General features: G+C 36.7%; 1 protein-coding gene across 1 annotated transcript; it reads left to right on the forward strand.

Moving 5' to 3' along the window:
- The first annotated feature begins 208 nt into the window (after positions 1-208).
- Positions 209-15237, forward strand: LOC124141061 (transmembrane emp24 domain-containing protein 5-like). Its single transcript, XM_046508942.2, has 4 exons — positions 209-383; positions 4038-4135; positions 4875-5049; positions 9894-15237. The coding sequence occupies exons 1-4, from the start codon at positions 219-221 to the stop codon at positions 10125-10127; spliced, it is 672 nt and encodes a 223-aa protein (XP_046364898.1). The 5' UTR covers positions 209-218; the 3' UTR covers positions 10128-15237.
- Positions 15238-18040: the final 2803 nt, after the last annotated feature.

The raw sequence follows: 18040 nt of genomic DNA on the forward strand, positions 1-18040 counted from the left end.
TGCAAAATAGCAGTGCTGAAATGGGCCTCATTCTGAAGAAATGCCGAAATATTTGCATAAAATTAATTACACGGTAGTTTTTAATTTTTGTAAAGATAAATGATTTTATAGTTTATTGATTTGAAAATAAGTATACTCTTCCATTATTTTCAAGTCATTTTTCATTTGATGTCTTCGTGTCAAAGGTCACATACAAAAATAGCGCACCTGTTACCAAGATGGAGGCGTGCATTCTAGTTGTCCGTCTCTTGCTGGTTATTACTGCATTAATACCGATAGCGACTTGCATCGATTCTGATTTTACCATCGAAGTTAAGCCGGGGATGCTAGAATGTTTCTTTCAGAGTATAAAAGTGGACACAACAATAGAAGTAGAATATCAAGTAAGTGAACCAAGTTTTAGTTTCCGTCACTACCCTTCAGTGCGACTACGCGTACTGCCATGAGTGGTCAGATGTGATTTCTATAGACTACAGTTGTCAACGTTTTGATTCGGGCTCTGCCAAAGGGAAACTTGTCTGCATGAAGACTTTCTATAATTGGACTAAATGTGTTTGCTGTCATCTTCGGTATTTTGATGGTTTCTAAGTGATGACCCTCAACAAATAACAATAATCAGCTGATAATATAGATCTACAGCAATCGAAAGATCTGACCATTCACTATGATACAGTATACCCAGGATACTATAAGTGTTAAGTCGAAGCCAAGCACTGCCAGTTTGTAAGAAACAGTTCACTTAGAATAGATCATGTTTACATTTTCTTTGAATTTTGATTTTACTTAACTTATAAGGAATATGAAATGAAGAAGACTTATATAAGTTTATGACAGGTAGCCTGCAATGTCAGGGTATCGCAATACTTGTTACATATGCTAAACGTAAGAAAATGCACTCACTAACCTTTGTGATTATTTGTGTTCTCAGTATCACACATCATTTGTTTCATATAACTATGCATACAGGTTCATTATGTACATTGTTCACTCCAAGTGAAAGCTTCACAAGGGAAAGAACTGAAGCAAATCGCGCTACAAGGAAAAGTTGTGTATGGAAGCCCAAATTGGACAAAAACAGGGGAACACATGCATTATATCGGACACCTATCCACCGTGTTTGTTTGATGCTACTAATAAAGCTGCACACAACACCATCACTATTTGCAAAAATAGGGCAATAAAGCTCAAAATAAGCAGAAAAAATTACCCCACATGCATTTGTATGGTCATCAGAGTTAACTGACCATAAAAGTTCAGTTTCCACCCTTGTCGAACTAGGCTGGTATTATTGAGTTACATTTTGGCTGGACTAACGAGTCTGCACAGTCAAATCAAAATCGAAATCCGGTTCGTAAACCGTCATGCAGATTTCAGTCGATTGCAGGATTTACAAAGCATGTGCACTGCCAACTTGTTGTCAACAGATATTTTCCAAGGCTTTTCATGTTTTTATCAAGGTGCTCGCGTGATTTTATGCACTTTGCGGTGTAAGACCCATTTTATCACAATATAGATCTTGATTAATGATGAGATCGTCTTTACTGGGCGCCGCCATTTTGTTTGAATCAAATGCAAGTGAAACGAGAGGTGGAATCTGATTGGTCCATAGGTGAGGCATAGAAGGGGCATAACTCGTAATAGCCACTGGTGGAAGGGTGGAAACTGGACTTTTATAGTCAGTTAACTCTCTTAACTCTCTTGCCTCAGGAAGATGTTGTATGTTGTATATGATTAAACGTTGAAATTGAATATCAAAGTGATGCATAAACATTGAAAATTGGAAGTTCCATCAGGGCTTGTGACAACCACTTCAGTCACATCCGGAGCAAACACATATTTTGTATCTTCTTTGGTAATTAAACATTTCATATCTTTACGAAAGCATTTAATTCAAGTCATTGAGTTGGGGGCAAGCCTCCCAAACTCCCTGTTATTTTAGAGGCAACAAAAATGGCATCTGAAAAACTTAGAAACTGTTACTAAGGAATGAGCTCTTGCACATCCCTTACCAAAATGGCAGAAGGTGTCTGGTGTACTGCATTCTTGCCAAAACAGGACATATTTCTGCATACCACTAAGTATGATGATGCCGGACTTCAGTGATTTATGCAGACAAGTGCAAAGACAGCACAAGTAACGTTTTGTATGTGTAATAATTACTAGGTCTTCAATGTATGTTTCATGAAAAGTAAGAAAAAATCAACAACAAAATATCAGAAAAGATGTTTTAAGATTTTTGTTGAAAAAATTGGATGAAAATATTTTGTCAAAAACAGTGGAAAAATGTTAAAAGTTAACAATAAATATATATAAAGCACTCCTTTAATGACAACAGTATGTATTTATCATTTGTCATCTAGTGAAGAATATATTGTTAAGTATGGCATTACAGCCCTTTTGATCTCCTAAAACTTGGCCACATAGCAGGAAAAACGTGCTGACTGTGTCACATATTTGTCACCATCAATATGCATACAATCTAGTTCAGGTCAATAGAATAAGTTCACTTGGGAAACTGCAGGTTACAAAGTAGTCCATTGATAGATGGGGTTAGGCAATATTTAAAAGGTGCCAGAAGTAATATCCATGTCATAATAAATGCTTACTTACAGCAGATGGAACGTTCTGAGGAAATTGAAATTTTTTAGGAAGCGAGCACTTCCTGGCTACTGATTTGCATTAATAGATAGTCGTTAGGATGCGTGTCTCGCATGAGCTAAATCACAAATGCTGCGATATAATGAATGCCGCGGTACCACGGTGTCCGAGTAAATCTAGATCTGAATTGCAGGAACAAAATACATTTATGGATGATCGCAAGTAAATGGATAAGTGAGTTCCATAACAGGACATAATCTTTCGTTTTGACGGCTTGTTCTTCCTGCTCAGCAAAAGGGGAAAGGATAGCATGTTTCCCCAAAAGACCCCCAGAAGACAGTAACCATGGTAACCCCAAGATGAAAGGTAGGGACTAGATACAAGGCAGTATTAAATTAAGCAAATTTAGTCATCAACATTAATTATGAAAAAATTACTTATATCTTTTTAACCCCCTTATCTGGTTTTTCGGGGATAAATACCTATAAAACGAGGGATAAAATTGCTTTTAAATAACCTTTGTAATTTGATGCATTTTACTACACTGTGGCTATGATATAGTAGAGCTCTGTATATACGTTTTCAGTAGATTTATTACATCTGAATATACATGCTACCACATGATATAGTCATCAGCCACATTTGAATAAATGTCACTAGACCAGGCTACATAACACTGGCATAACAACACATTGTGCAAACGTCTGAACTTGGCTATCTAGAAGGAAGTCTGTCATGGTGGATAGACTGATCAAGGCAGGTCTAATAATATCCATGGATTGATCACTTTGGCCAAACCAGTGATTGATGATGGCAGCCCAATAGGTTCCCAACACTAGCAGTGACTGACCCTGCTGATACATGCATTAATAATATCATATAAACAAAAGGTTGATGTATAAATACATAACAACCAGAATTCAGTATTTTCCTTGCAAGTACCGGCTCCAGCCCAATGTATGTATTTGTTGTCGACGACACAAACAACTGTATGTCTTGCAAATAAGTGTACTCAAATAATTAGTAGTGTTTGAAATTAAATGGGGTCCTGGTCTTGCTGCTATAGTATTTGAATCTTGGGACCCTAAAAATATATACCTTTAACACTGAAGTCATGACAAGGACCACTTGACTTCCGGCTTATTTTCGAACACTGATTAGACTGTGGAAAAGACACTGTTCTAGATGAATTGGCCTGTATTTGTGATTCCAAACACATGAGAATCAGAATGGTTGGCTGGTGGCAAATATATTGTATAAATATTTATAGTAGTTTTCAACAGAAATTTGGGTTTGGCTTGTGTTTGATAAAAAGACATTATCATGTGTCAGCAGCAAAAATTGTCCACATTCTAAAACCACTGCACCATCAAAAATGTGTTTTAATTCACACGACATGGTTTTGTTTATCTGCATTAAGATGAGAATTGCTATTTCAGGTGATTGATGGTGGAGACTTGGACATTGGGTTCTCTGCTCACACGCCAGAGGGACAGTTACTGGCAGCTGATGGCCGCAAGACTGAGAATGTCCATAGGTATTACTAGTTCATCACTTGATGTTTGTTGGTGACAAGGGTGACTAAAGTGCCGCAATGTGCTGTGCAGAGTTGTGTCATCATATTCCAATTACGTGGATCAATGCTCATGATGTCAATCACAGGATTGTCTGGTCAAGATATGATTATTTACGGACCGCCGTCATATAGCTGGAATATTGCTGAGTGCAGCGTTAAACAACCAACAAACACAACCATGTAATGTATAGGCCAGACAGAATCCAGTTACAGTATCACACAGTTTTAGGACAACTATGTGTCAAAATTACGAAATAGCATCCATCATTGATCCTGATTTTAAAATTCTTTTGTACACTGCTACGATTAAATGTAATTTCTCTTTCACTCACTATGAAATAATATGAGTCTAACGCAGATGAGTTCAATAATAATATTTAATGAACCAGTTGTATCACTCTAATTTCAACTGTACAGAGTTGTGTCCCTTAGGCCATATCCAACAAATCTGCAGTCTGCAGCTCTTTTAGGACCGGTTGTTGACGTAAATGACCATCCATTTGATATTCTTGGAGATGGAGCCTGGGATTATAAAAAAAAGTCATTTGTCCTGAAAAACTTGTCTCCAGCGTGTTTTGTTAGTTGGTTCACCTTATCCTGGGTTACCAGTAAGTTGACGATATGATGGACGTACTTCAAAGCAGCATTAAACAAAACTCACTAAAGTTCAGTGTTAACCATGTGTTCTTTCTTCTTTCAGGTTTGATGTGAAGGGAACAGGGGACTTCAAGTTCTGTCTGGATAATACATTCAGTCGGTTATCCAAAAAGGTTGTATATTTTGAATTAATGACTGACGAGGAAGAGGAGGATGACTGGAAGCCAGACAAAGATGAGCTTGCCGAACTGGTGGACATGACCATGGAGGACTTTAAGGTAACCAGACTCTCAGTGTTGATGTGGGCCACCTGTGGCCCAGCAGTTCAAGGCACCACAATTCTTTGTGCAGAGTTAAGTCCCTTGGGCATGCCAGAAACCCATGACTGTTGGTTTGAATCCCAGTTCGCCCTGATTATGTTTATAAGTTTGTCAGCACCATACTCATGCCTAGGTTTCACCTTAGTGGTAAACGTCCAGAACCTGCTCCACTTCGGGTTTTCACAATACTGTTCAAAGTGATGCTAAACCAAGCTCTCTTACTTTCATCAAATTAGCCGATTTGAGTGTCGAATACCTTGGGGTAAAGGAAGACAGGCCCCAACTCTAACACTCCTTCATTATGGCTTCATCTATAATCATATTAACAGGTCTGAAACAGAGATGCCAACTGTTAATCATTACAATATTTGGGACCAAAATTCTGCCAATACAATAAACATGATAAAGTGAATAACATTACAAGTTTTATCCAAAATACATTGTATGTAATTGTAAGTCAAGGTCTTGACTTGGTCCTTCAGATTTTATGTGCGGTAGATAACCCGGACCTCCAACCTAAAACTATGTCTCGTCATGATCTGTCGTCAGATATTGGAATATCAACAATCCGTTTTGAATTACGCAAATTAATCCGGTAGATATTGACCTCACTACGGGCATTGCCACGTATGCTTGATATTGATTTTTGCCTGTGATGGGTTTGACACATTTTGAGGAGTTTGGATTATAAAATACAATGCAACAGATGATTTAATTTCATCAAAACCATAAAGTCTTCCTGCTAATGATGATTACTGATTTTTTTTAAAAATTACATATCAATCAATCAATCAATCAATCAATTAATCAACCAATCATTGTCATAGGATAGGGTATTGTTTTTAAAGAAATATGTGTTCTTAATGATGTGGTCATGCATTCACTGAGGTTTACCAGCAACGGCTATGGATTTATTTGTAAGCAAGATGTTGAGGGTTTGATAACATCATGCTCCAACTGTTGGGTGCAGGTCCTGATGAAGTATGTTGTTTTGCAGAAAACAACTAAAAAGCACTATCATGAACATAAAATGAGTCTGTTTTATGATAAAAGATTAAGGTAAAAAGTCCATTAAAAACTGCTAAGCATAAACTACAACTTCACTGTTTCTCATAATCATGCGAAAAATCTTGTTACAGTCATGTTGAACTTGATCTGACGACACAACAAAACCAGTCAGTGTTTGGTATTTACACGACGTTAATTGTAGTAATGAAACGAAATCAGAACCAGCTGTCTCAATGTTTCCCTTCTGACAGACTGACGATGGCATCAAGATTTTAGATTCAACTTGACAGCTTGTCCTCTATCCAAGTGTTTATTTTTCTGACTATGCCAGGGAAAAAATTACTAGGGACTAAAGGCCCCAAATTTGACTGACTACGGACATTTTACACCCATGAAGACCCTCTTGGTGAATAATCTGGACTGTCAGATTCATGTTGGACAAAACCTCCTAATGTTTATTTGTCAGCTTACAGTAACATATTGTGATCACACTTGTATTTTGTTCAGGATGTTTCCATGGTTAATCAGCATTCCCGTTTACTGGTAATTACCAGTTTTTTACCAGTAAATTAGGTTTGGACCGTTAATTCATGTGACTGCCAGTCCCTGTGGACCGGCAAATAAAGTACTTATAAATCTGTGTTGTTGAACAAAACATAGGCGATATTCATATAAGTACATTTTTCGAACAAAGTCAGCGTGTCTGTTACCATTAGGGTCTATTTCTAGGTTAAATATGCATTTGTTGCGACTTGGTCTCAAAATATTAAAAAGATAAAGAGAAAAGTGTGACTGAAGTTTGTGTGAATGATGTAAAGATCTAACTAAGTTACTTTTTTATTTGTTGAAAGTTGGGACTGGCAAAGAAAGGGGGGACCGGTGATTTTAAGTGTTGCCAGTCCACAATTACTGGCAGTTTGACTTTCAAAAGCCAGCGGGAACACTGGGTTACCTGAGCTGTTACCAGAAGTGTATGTACAAAAGCTGTACATCTGATTATATACCATATGGATATGCTGAAGAAAACGTTGCAGGGTATATTTGTCACCTTGTTTAAGCAATGCTGCTGTTGTAGCTGTAAAATAATGTCATTTAGGCCTGTTGGTAGGCTGATTTTCATAGCGGCAGCTAAATAGATATGTATATTGATTTGGAGCTCCGCTGGTCCTCTCTAAAGCAGCTGGGTTGATGAAGTTAAACATAGCATAAATAAGGATGCAAAAGTTAGTTCAGATGGTTCTGATCCATATGTTACTTTCGTACAAAGATCAAGTTCCAACGACACAGATATGGAGCCCCAAACATCTGATTTGATACCTCTCTTCATGAAGACATATGCACACAAGGTGTCAAGGCTTCCATATTCTCAAGTGAAGCATTCAGACAGGCATACCGTATTCGACGTAATAAGTGCCCAGGGCGCTCTCAAAATTAGAAATAGGGTGCTCTTATTAGAATACTATTTTGGTGAAAAAAAACAGAGTTGAAAGATAAATTTTGTGGTTAAACTTTATGCTGACAGCCTGAAATGTTTATGCACGACAGATATTTTTTCAGAATTTAATTGCCCAAAATTAAGGGTGCATATAACACATGAGTGTGTATTATACACGAAAGAAATAAGTCTTGTGTACATTGATCAATCAGAAGGGTTGCTAATTAGGATTGTTCACTAGCCAATATATTAGCAAATATCGCCGTGGGCGCTTATTAGATCGGGGCGCTTATTACGTCAAATATGGTAATTGATTTCTTTATCTCGAAAACAAATGTAATCAGGGACTTCTTATTGCATGAATTTTGTCAAACCGTACATTGAAGCTGTGTGTAGAGTAGATGGCTGCAGTCTGTGGCAAATGCTCCGTGAGAAATATTGGCCAGAGTACTTCCTGGTTTCCCCCTTGCAGGAACCAGACAATTGCTAGATTTGTTGGTTAAAAATAGCAACTAAGCTACTTTGTATTCAGAGTGGAGGAACAAAATGTATAAACAAACCGGTGATCAAGCTCATGAAATCACCTCTAAACTCTCTCTTTATCATTATCTGGTCCCAAGTCAATAATAAACAGGCTGCAGTTATATAGATGGAGTATTTCTGTCTGTGGGGTTACACAGTATTCACTCACTCACCTACCAGACCCGTGAAGATCCAGGGTAGAATAGGTCTTCAGCAACCCATGCTTGCCGTAAAAGGTGTCTATACTTGTTTTTAGAGGCGAATAACGGGATCGGGTGGTCAGGCTCGTTTACTTAATTGATGCATGTCATTGTATTCCAATTGCACTGACCGATGTTCATGATGTCAATCACTGGATCGTCTGATCCAGACTCTATTATTTACAGACCGTCGTTGTATGGCTGGAATAATGCTTAGTGTGGCGTTAACAACAACAAGCAAACAAACAAACACTCATCCAGCTGATTGTGTGTACAGGTGTAATGGAACATGGTGTGCATGAAAAAGGCCTGGACGTTCAGAGGTTGTCTTGGAAAAGACATAAATCAGAGTTGGCTTGGAAAAGGCCTTGCATATAATAAAATTGCTTAAAAGGACCTTATTTTCGCACATTTTCCCTGTGCACATAGATATTCCAGGCAATCAATATGCTCTGTTGATATGCAAAACAAATGACATTGATATCCTTTAGAAAATTATTCAGCATTAGAAAGTATTAATGGCATACTATACTGAAACCGCTGCTTATCATGGTATACATAATATATAGCCCTGTGTTATGAAACATATGGTATCTATTTCACTAGTTTCTCTGTTTACAGAATTTGCAACTGATTGATTATTTATTGCTATGGTTACGGGAAGTGTGGGTGCTTTTATTGACGTTCTCAGGGGAAATTTAAATGTGATCTCACCGACTGTCATTGTGTGTCATTGTTGGTTTGTCTTAAAGGGTTGCCCATTTTCAATCTAGGTCTTAGTGATTAGTGTCAAACTTTGACACTGTCTCGGTGACATGATATTCAAATTAATAATTGAGTTTACAGTCAAAGGAAGTTGGTTGTAACTTGAATCCACTTTCCTGCGACTGGAATTTCTGGGATCAATTGTAGCACCACCAATGGCTATTACGAGTTATGGCCCTCCTAATGAACAATCAGATTCCACATCTGACATCACTTGCAATTGCTTCAAACAAAATGGCAGGGCCAAGTGACCAGATGGCCAGGGAAGAGATCGATAAACAAGATCTATATGGTAATAAAACGGGTCTTACTTTAATCATGTGAGCACCTTGATTAAAAACATGAAAATATTTGGAAAATATCTGTTTACACTTAGTTGATGGTACACATGCTTTGCAAATCCTTCAAGCGACTGAAATCTGGGAGGCAGTTGACTAACCAGATGTTGATTTCGTTGAGCGATTTTGATTTGACTATGCATAGACAAGGGTGGAAACTGGACTTTTATAGTCATTAACTCCCTTGCCTCGGGAAGATGTTGCACACCTGACTGTTTGAAGCATATTATTACTTATCATGTTGACGTATTAAAGGACATTTTTGATAAGTCATTTGGTGACACAAATTATTGACTAATATTTGGTTAAATGCAAATTGATTTCCAAAATTATTATTTTTTCATTAGTTTATATATTTAGTGCACCCACCTTTTCCCAAATCTGCAATTCCCTTTTTCTTAAAGCTATATCATCGCTTAGATATTTTATATAAATCTGTCTACTTTATTTATAGATTAGTGGCAGTATTCTTGTGTGCATGACATGCATGAAGCGTTTTAATTTTATTAAATAATCCTTTCTTGTATTTTTCAGTCAATAATGACCAACGTCAAAACAAACCTTGAGAAATCACAACAGCTTCAAAATTTACTGAAAAACTTTGAAGCTCGGGATCGTAACATCCAAGAGAATAACTTCACCAGGGTCAACCTGTTGTCAGGCTTTCAGCTCATCGTGATGATATCGGTGGGCCTGACCCAAGTCCTCATGATCCGAAGCCTCTTTTCCGACCCCAAGTCAGCTCAAACAATGAGAGCAAGGACATGACACTCACAACCAGTTCAGTCTGTCAACTATGCATTTTATACCATGTTGAACATGTTGAAGGCCCCCTGAATTGAATATGTTGAATACCTTCTGTGTTGAATATGTTGAATACCTTCTGTGTTGAATATGTTGAATACCTTCTGTGTTGAATATGTTGAATGCTATGTTTGTTGAGTAGGCCACTGAAGTTCAAGAAAATGTCTCAGGAACCTAAAATATTAACAAGAAGTTATGTATAAATCTTTGCATACTTTTCAGCACTCACTTTCTTCCACTGGAACATCAAGACTATTTCATTAGTGTTACACAGTTAGATTTCTGGGAAGCTACCTTATCCTTAATGTTTATTATAAATAATAATAACAATAATAATAAAAAATGCTGATCTCAGACAAAAATCTCCTTCTCTCCCCCCCCCTCCCCAAACTAAAATGGTTGCTTCCTAGTATGGCTGTTGTTTGATAACTGATAAATAGTTTTTGGTATGAGAGGTCTGGCTCTGCTCACTGTAGGAGATGAACCACGTGCGAGTCATTAAACAATTCTTTGAAGTAGGTGTTAATTGAGAAAAGGAGACAATCCAGAACTTCTGCCCACTATCAAAACAGACATATTAAGTGTCCTGAAGAAGACATTTGACCTTTGGTGTATACAAGGAACTATGTTTGTTACTAGTTATTGTTTAAGGTTCTTTTCACAGTTTTCATGTATGATCAAAGTCTCATATTGTCTTATTTGTTGTTTTAAGTCATTAGGATGAGCTACACCCTTCTTTAAGTGTATTTGAGGGAGTACTGCCGTTTTGTTCTGATTATGTTTTGTTATGTAAATTTGATGGTGTTGAGTCACTTTGAAGAACAGAGAATATTTCTCGCTACAGTGACTATGAACGTTGGTACATTTAATCATTTCTTCACTGGAAATGCTTAAGTTTTGGATTTGTCAAATAAGTTGTTTTCTTATTTGAACTCTTTTATATGCTAAACGGGCATTTAGAATTATCCTAGTCAACCTAATTGGCACCTTTCACCACTATACAACAAAACAACTACTGACATCCCTTGTATTTGTTGTATTCGACTTAGTAGCAGCCCTCACACGATACAACAAATGTATATATACCAGCATCCCCTGTAGTTACTGTTGTCATATCCTGAAGCAATACCCAAATGCTCAGATTATATATATGGTCTAGTTAGTCATGTGACATAAGAATTGGCTGTGTCCTCTCTGCTATATAAGGTAGCATATTATTTTATATGACTATCTTGTACAGTAGAACATGGCTAGAATGAACTACAAGGAAACGGAGAAATCAGTTTGTAATATACGTTTTCGTTCGGAAACGTCCGCCATCTTGGATACATTTATGTTTGTCTTACAGACAAGATTAGTACAGTTACAGGTAAGATTAGCACAAAGCAAGTTCAACAAGTTTAAATCGTCACCGCTGATTGTGTTGATTGCATACAGCCAATTGTCACTGACACTTGACACTGAGTGAGATTTCTCAGTTTGCTATAGACGTCACTAATTAGTGGTATTTGGGCTTGTCGGGGATCAGATATCAGTTTGCTATATACGTTAGTTCACTGTAGAGAGTCGTTTTATACGCACATTTTATATGATAACATAGAGAAGATAAATCGGGGATTTTGTAACAGTTCGTTGTATCCATTTGTTCGCTCTATCCGTGTTCTACTGTATTACAGATGGGAAAGCACTGTACCAGCCAGAGACAACCAGTGTGATTGGCCCAGATATAACCACATGAAGTTAGACATGTTCATGCAGAGCATATGCATTTGTTGTTTCTGTATGAAACAGGAATCTTAAAATCTTCATCAAACCTTCATCATGCAGGGAATTTGTTGTTGGAATTAATGATTGCGATTTTCAAATAGTTTTTCCTGATGATCTTATCAGGCTTATCATCGTGTAGTCTTTGAAAATAAGCAAAACAATTAAGTGCTACTTAAGTGCTACTTGTCATGTCCCCAATGTGAACTTATGTAGAATTCCAACTAAGTGAAACTGCCTAGATCAAAGTTCAATACCAGCTTTGGCCTTGGACAGGTAGTAACTCCCAGGGTGCCAATTATGTTGATTACGGTACAATGATTTGTTTACCATGTCGTGAGTGTCTTGTATGATTGTGTGTAATGTTGATATTCTTGAATCTAGTGCTGTTTATTGTCAGACTCACATTATGGACGCATGTTATCACAATGAAACCCTGATGTTCTGAATACATGGTTTCATCTTATTGATAGATTTGATTTAGTTAAATAATGATTTATATTGCACACTGTGACAGCATCAATGATTGTCCAATCAAAAAGCTCCTTCTAGAACGTTTTCCTCAGACAACCGCTGTGATTGGCCTAGCTATAAACTGCATGAGTTCAGACATATGAATCTATTGTTTCCATAGGGAACAGTATCTAAATGTCAAGGAAACCGTCATCATGCAAACTCACTTTCTTCTTCATATAAATCCAAGGACATTACTCTGTAAACATTAGTCGTTAAATCTGGAAATTCTTCTTCTTTTTTTCACTAAATTTCTCTGCAAACAGTTGCTTGGACAAACACGGTTTCACTGTATGTTGCTAAGCATAATGTAAATACACAGAGTGTGATGCAGGTTTATAAACACATTGTTTTTGTGTGAATGATACAAGATTGTTCTAAGATATACTCACATTTTAGATTTTCTATCCAAAACCAAAAGAGAGGGAGTTTTCATTCAGAGGACAATGTTACAAGACAGAACATGTACTGTTTGAGGTATACATCTATCAAAACATGTTATTGATTCAACTGTATTGTACTTCAATAGAAAACGGAAACAAATATCTGTACCATTCTCAGTATTGTGTATCATGTAAATACCAGGATATATTTTGTGTATCATACCAGAACGTCTGTACAATCACTCTACGACACTGTGCCATTTTACTTTGTTTGCCTCCTGTTTGGAGATGGAGGGAGATAATGGGAGGTAACTCAACGTGACAAGATGTCCTTCTTTGAAGCAAGCTTTGAAGAGATTACCAAGGTAATTATTTTGTTAGTGTTTACATAGAAAATGTGTTGATTTTGTGGAGTGTATATTCCATGTGATGTGGATTTTGTTTTGAGAACATATGATCAAATAACAAGCCCCTTTTTCTAACAAACGTAGCATTTTCTTTTTCTTTATCATGGTTCCTTAAAATGTTATGGACTCCCAGTTGTATTTGACCCTCAAGATGACTTGTTTTGCATACAATGGAGTATTGATGATTAGTGCTAATCCCCTGTGAAACCCCTTTGAAAGTGAGACTACGCATCCTGAAGAATGAGTGTTGTGTGGATACTGGACTGAGTGTTTTCACTTGCCGATGTGAGGATATTGAAATAGAAAACAAAAATACTTAAGATATTCTACTTAAGTACATTTGTTCAAGTAAAGGGCTCCAGATAAAAGCCAGTTAGTATTTACCCACATTCACTTAAGGTATTTATAATTTTCTTTGGGTATCTAACGGGATCGGGTGGTCAGGCTCGCTGACTTGGTTGATGCATGGCATCGATCCCAATTGCGTGGATCGATGCTCATGATATTAATCACTGTCTTGTCTGGTCCAGACTTGATTATTTACAGACCACCGTCAGAAAGCTGGAATATTGCTGAGTGCGGCGTTAAACAACAAACAAATAAACACTGTGTAGAGGTCATACATGTGATGTTAGCATTTAACCAGTAAATGTGAAGACACACGGGAACACATGCTGAAAAGGCTACAATTACACAGTGTTGTTTAATCTGTACATGGATATTTGTATGCAAGTAACTCTAAATGAATTGGGTTATGGTGATTTATTGTACATACAGTAAACTACGTTTATAACGAACGCGCTTATAACAAACTGACCGATATAACGAACTTATTTTTTAGTCCCGGCCATTTGTTGAATATATGCTGTGTATTTGCATATAACGAACTACGGTTGTTACGAACGAAATTTAGTGGTCCCTTTGAGTTTGTTTTAATCGTAGTTTACTGTAATTTACTCATCTTATCCTACTCATCTTATCTGGAGCTCTGATATAACTCACATTGGGGTTGTTGCTGTTATTTTGTTATGTGGGTGCTACTTTATTATTCATGCTGGTCAAAGAGGTATGATTCCAACATCGACATATATCAAACCTTTAAAGTCATACACGCTTAACTATTAACAAACACGACAGATGTCACACCCAAGAGTGGACAATGACTACTTAGTGTCAATGCTTGCCCTGAAAAATCATGACTAAACAGTAATCAAAACTACTGTTTGTTGAAACAACCATTTTATATATGCTACGATTCATAACTATGTACCTTTTATACTAAAATAACCTACCTAGCATAATTTGATATTTGAGATTATTATTTTTTTTATAGAGAAAGAAAATTTATTGATTCAATTTCTTCACTTTAATATGAAACTAACAAGCATTAAACTCCAGTTCCATCATATACATAATGATATATGTCCTCATATTTGGCCTAAATACAACAGTTAGGCTTAAAAAAATAAAAGAATTGGTTCTCAGGCAATGAATTTTAAAATTACAGAGCTGTGTGTGTTTTTTCTTTTGCTTGTTCAAAGTATGTAACCAAATAAACAGTTGTGTACCATCAACCTGGGAAAAGGTGTACATAAACAAGCATACAAACTCCTATTCCCGCCATGACCATAACACAAGGTGCACAGTAAAGTAGTGCGTGTGTGTAAAGGGAAGTAACTGTGTGCTATATTCGATCACATTGTTTTAAATTATTAGGATTTTTTATATATTTTTTGAAAATGGAAATAAAAACGAAAAGTGTTGCGGACTTTATGATGATGTGGGCGGTGCCTGAGATCCAAGACTATTATGTTTTTTATCCTTACATTCAAGATGTGAAGGTGGGGGGAGAGGGGGGAAGTCCTGATAGATGTTCTGTACCTGTCCGTCTTTCTTGACCTGAATTTATGTAACAAGATGAGGTTTTTCTTTAAACCATATTGATCAAATGTCAACTTTCTATTGTAACTTTTATTGTTATGAATGATATTTTGTTACCAAACTTTATTTTTGTGTCAGTGTTATTTTTTAATAATTTTTGCAATTTTTTAAGTAAATGGGTGTGGGTTGGGAAAGGCTGTGGAAAAAATATGGATTTGATATCTATGAGGTAGTGATATACTTTTATGGAGAAGGTGGTCATCTGTATATGATTAAAAATATTGTTCATGAATCAAGGTGAAGGTGACAATTGGTGGTAGGAAAATGTGATTACGTGTCATTAATGTTTTTTGCAAAAATATTGTCCATGGTTACTGATATTGTTTCATGCTACACCAACAAATGCTTTGATGCTGACATTGATAAAATTCATATTCTCATCTAAAAAGTAAACAATATGCATGTTAAGGGCCCTGTTTATGAATTAAAGCCAGTTGTAGGGGAACTGTATATACATATGTATATATGGAATGTCATTATAAGGAAGATACAGAATTGGGAAATTTGATTAAGTTTTCGTCTTAAATATTTCCATCATTACAGAAATATATACATTGAAACTTTATTTATGTTTGTTTCACAGGTTTCCTATGACATTGGACTGAAACAATGAGACAAACTAAGTCTTGGTGTTTATCATTTCTATACACCTTTCCTATGAACAACGCCTAAATACACTTCCAGATATTGTTGTCGTAAACCACAGCAGTGTATTTAATTACTGATATTATTGCTAGGTAACAAGGTATTGCCAAAAAGTTGAAAGTTGAAAATCAAAACAGTAAATCTGTGATATCTTTGACTTTGATCAGAATGAAGATTCATTGAACATCGGCCATATGACTGTATTCAACATAATAAGCCCCCAGGGCGCTCTCAAAATTAGAATGAGGGGGCTCTTATTAGAATATTATTTTGGTGAAAAAGAACAGAGCTGAAAGATCATAAGTTTCGTGGTTTATGCTGAAAGCCTGAAATGTTTATATATGACAGATATATTTTTCCAGAATTTAATTGCCCATAATTAAGGGTGCATATAACAAACGTATTATGCATGAATAAATAAGTCTTGTGTACATTGATCAATCGGAAGGGGTGCCAATAAGGATTGTTCACTAGCCAGTATATTAGCAAATATCGCCAAGGGCGCTTATTAGAGCGGGGCGCTTATTACGTCGACTACGGTAAATACTTTAGTAACACAATTTTTAGTTTCTGTATCTCAGATTCATCAACCAGACTGTCAGAAAGTTATGTAAAATTATGACAATGGTACTGTGTGAATAGATTATTCACTTTCAAAACGTATTCCTGCTAGATCTTTAAATGTAAGCTGTGAATTAGCCCCGGGCAACATGCTAGAGAAAAGTGGAGTAGTTCTGTCCTGAAGATTCTAGAAAATTCTCAGAATGAAATGATTATATGCTCTTCAGTAGTGAAATGTATCGGAGTGCTGTGTTCGTGTGCAGCTGCTGTAAATATTGCACACTTGTTGCATAATGCATCGGCGTGTTCAGATATCTGTGTATATATATTCCAGTACATGTCCCTTGACGTATCAAGCTCTGTTACAGGAAATGTCCGTTGCCGTGTGAAGTGTCAAGTAGATTACCGGTAATACAGTAGTTCAGGTACAAAGTTCATGAAGACTTGAAACGTTCTAAAATTGGATGCCTCCCTTTGAAAACCTTAAATATAAAAACATTGGGGGAAAAATGTGACTTTTTGAAAAAGCCTCTTAAACACTTGCAGTTTGTATATTTCAGAGCAAACCCACTTCACTGTGATTATTGTTTAGTCATTAAAAGACTACACACATGGTCATGTTTGGAAGGGATTATGGACTGAAGATTAGTGAGACTATTTTCAAGGAATGAGCTACATTACTTTAGCAGGAGTAACATGTCTTATGATTTCTTTGTTATTTTTACTCCTTTTCTGAGATGATTTTGCTCCAAGGATAGTATGACATATAAAACACTGATGTTATTGTCTTTTACAGATTTTCCTGTGTTTCCCATTTAAACAGTTGGCATTATTTTGGAAACATTTCTAGAATTCTAATAACTGGTATCATCTTTCATGAACTTTGTAGATAATGCTGTGTTAATACAAGTGTTTTGTCCAAATGTATATGCCTCACCGTCAAGATACAACAGTGAAGAGTAGCTTTACGATATTTGACATTATTGAGAGTCTCGAAAATAAGCAGGAAACTTGAGGGTCCTTATATTCAAATACTTTTGCAGAAAACCTGAAGTACCTTTCATTTCTTACGCTGGAATCCCACTGCACCATTACTATAAACCTCTTGGTGATTGGCTGTCTATATTGCAGTGCAATGATTATACTGATGAAATCCTGTTTTAAGCCGCATCAGCATTTTTACAGATTTGTATTACTCAGAATCAGTTGATTATCAGCATGAACAATACAATTTGGTACCATGCCCGAGGGATTAGAATTGATTACGTCAAAGTGTGACCCATATGGAATGTTTTCTTACTGCTTTTTCAACTTATTAACTGTGTGCAAAATCGGCAATCATGTTGTACAGGCTTAATGCATGACCACCCATCCTATTTTAGATACCAGTTAAGGCAAGTAATATCACTACTGAAGTGCTGCCCAAGGGGTGGCCCAGTCATCTAAGGCGCCATGATTCTCTGTGCAGAGCTGCGTCCCTTGGGCACGCCGGAAACCTATGATTGTGGGTCCGAATCCTGGTTCGCCCCGATTATGTTTCTAGGTTTGTCAGTACCATAGCGTGCTCGTGGGTTTCACCAAAGTGGTAAATGTTGGAGACCTGCGTCAGTTTAGGCTTTCCTCCCACATTAAGCTGACACGCAATATAACTGGAATACTGTTA

The sequence above is a fragment of the Haliotis rufescens genome, unplaced genomic scaffold (genome assembly GCF_023055435.1).
Source record: "Haliotis rufescens isolate VD_foot unplaced genomic scaffold, xgHalRufe1.0.p SCAF_6, whole genome shotgun sequence".
In the NCBI taxonomy this organism is placed as follows: Eukaryota; Metazoa; Mollusca; class Gastropoda; order Lepetellida; family Haliotidae; genus Haliotis; species Haliotis rufescens.

Excerpts from the sequence above, each read along its gene's own strand:
- LOC124141061 (XM_046508942.2), top strand. The coding sequence starts at position 219 with ATGGAGGCGTGCATTCTAGTTGTCCGTCTCTTGCTGGTTATTACTGCA. Across the intron at positions 384-4,037 it reads CAATAGAAGTAGAATATCAA|GTGATTGATGGTGGAGACTT; the intron begins GTAAGTGAACCA and ends TTGCTATTTCAG. Across the intron at positions 4,136-4,874 it reads AAGACTGAGAATGTCCATAG|GTTTGATGTGAAGGGAACAG; the intron begins GTATTACTAGTT and ends TTCTTCTTTCAG.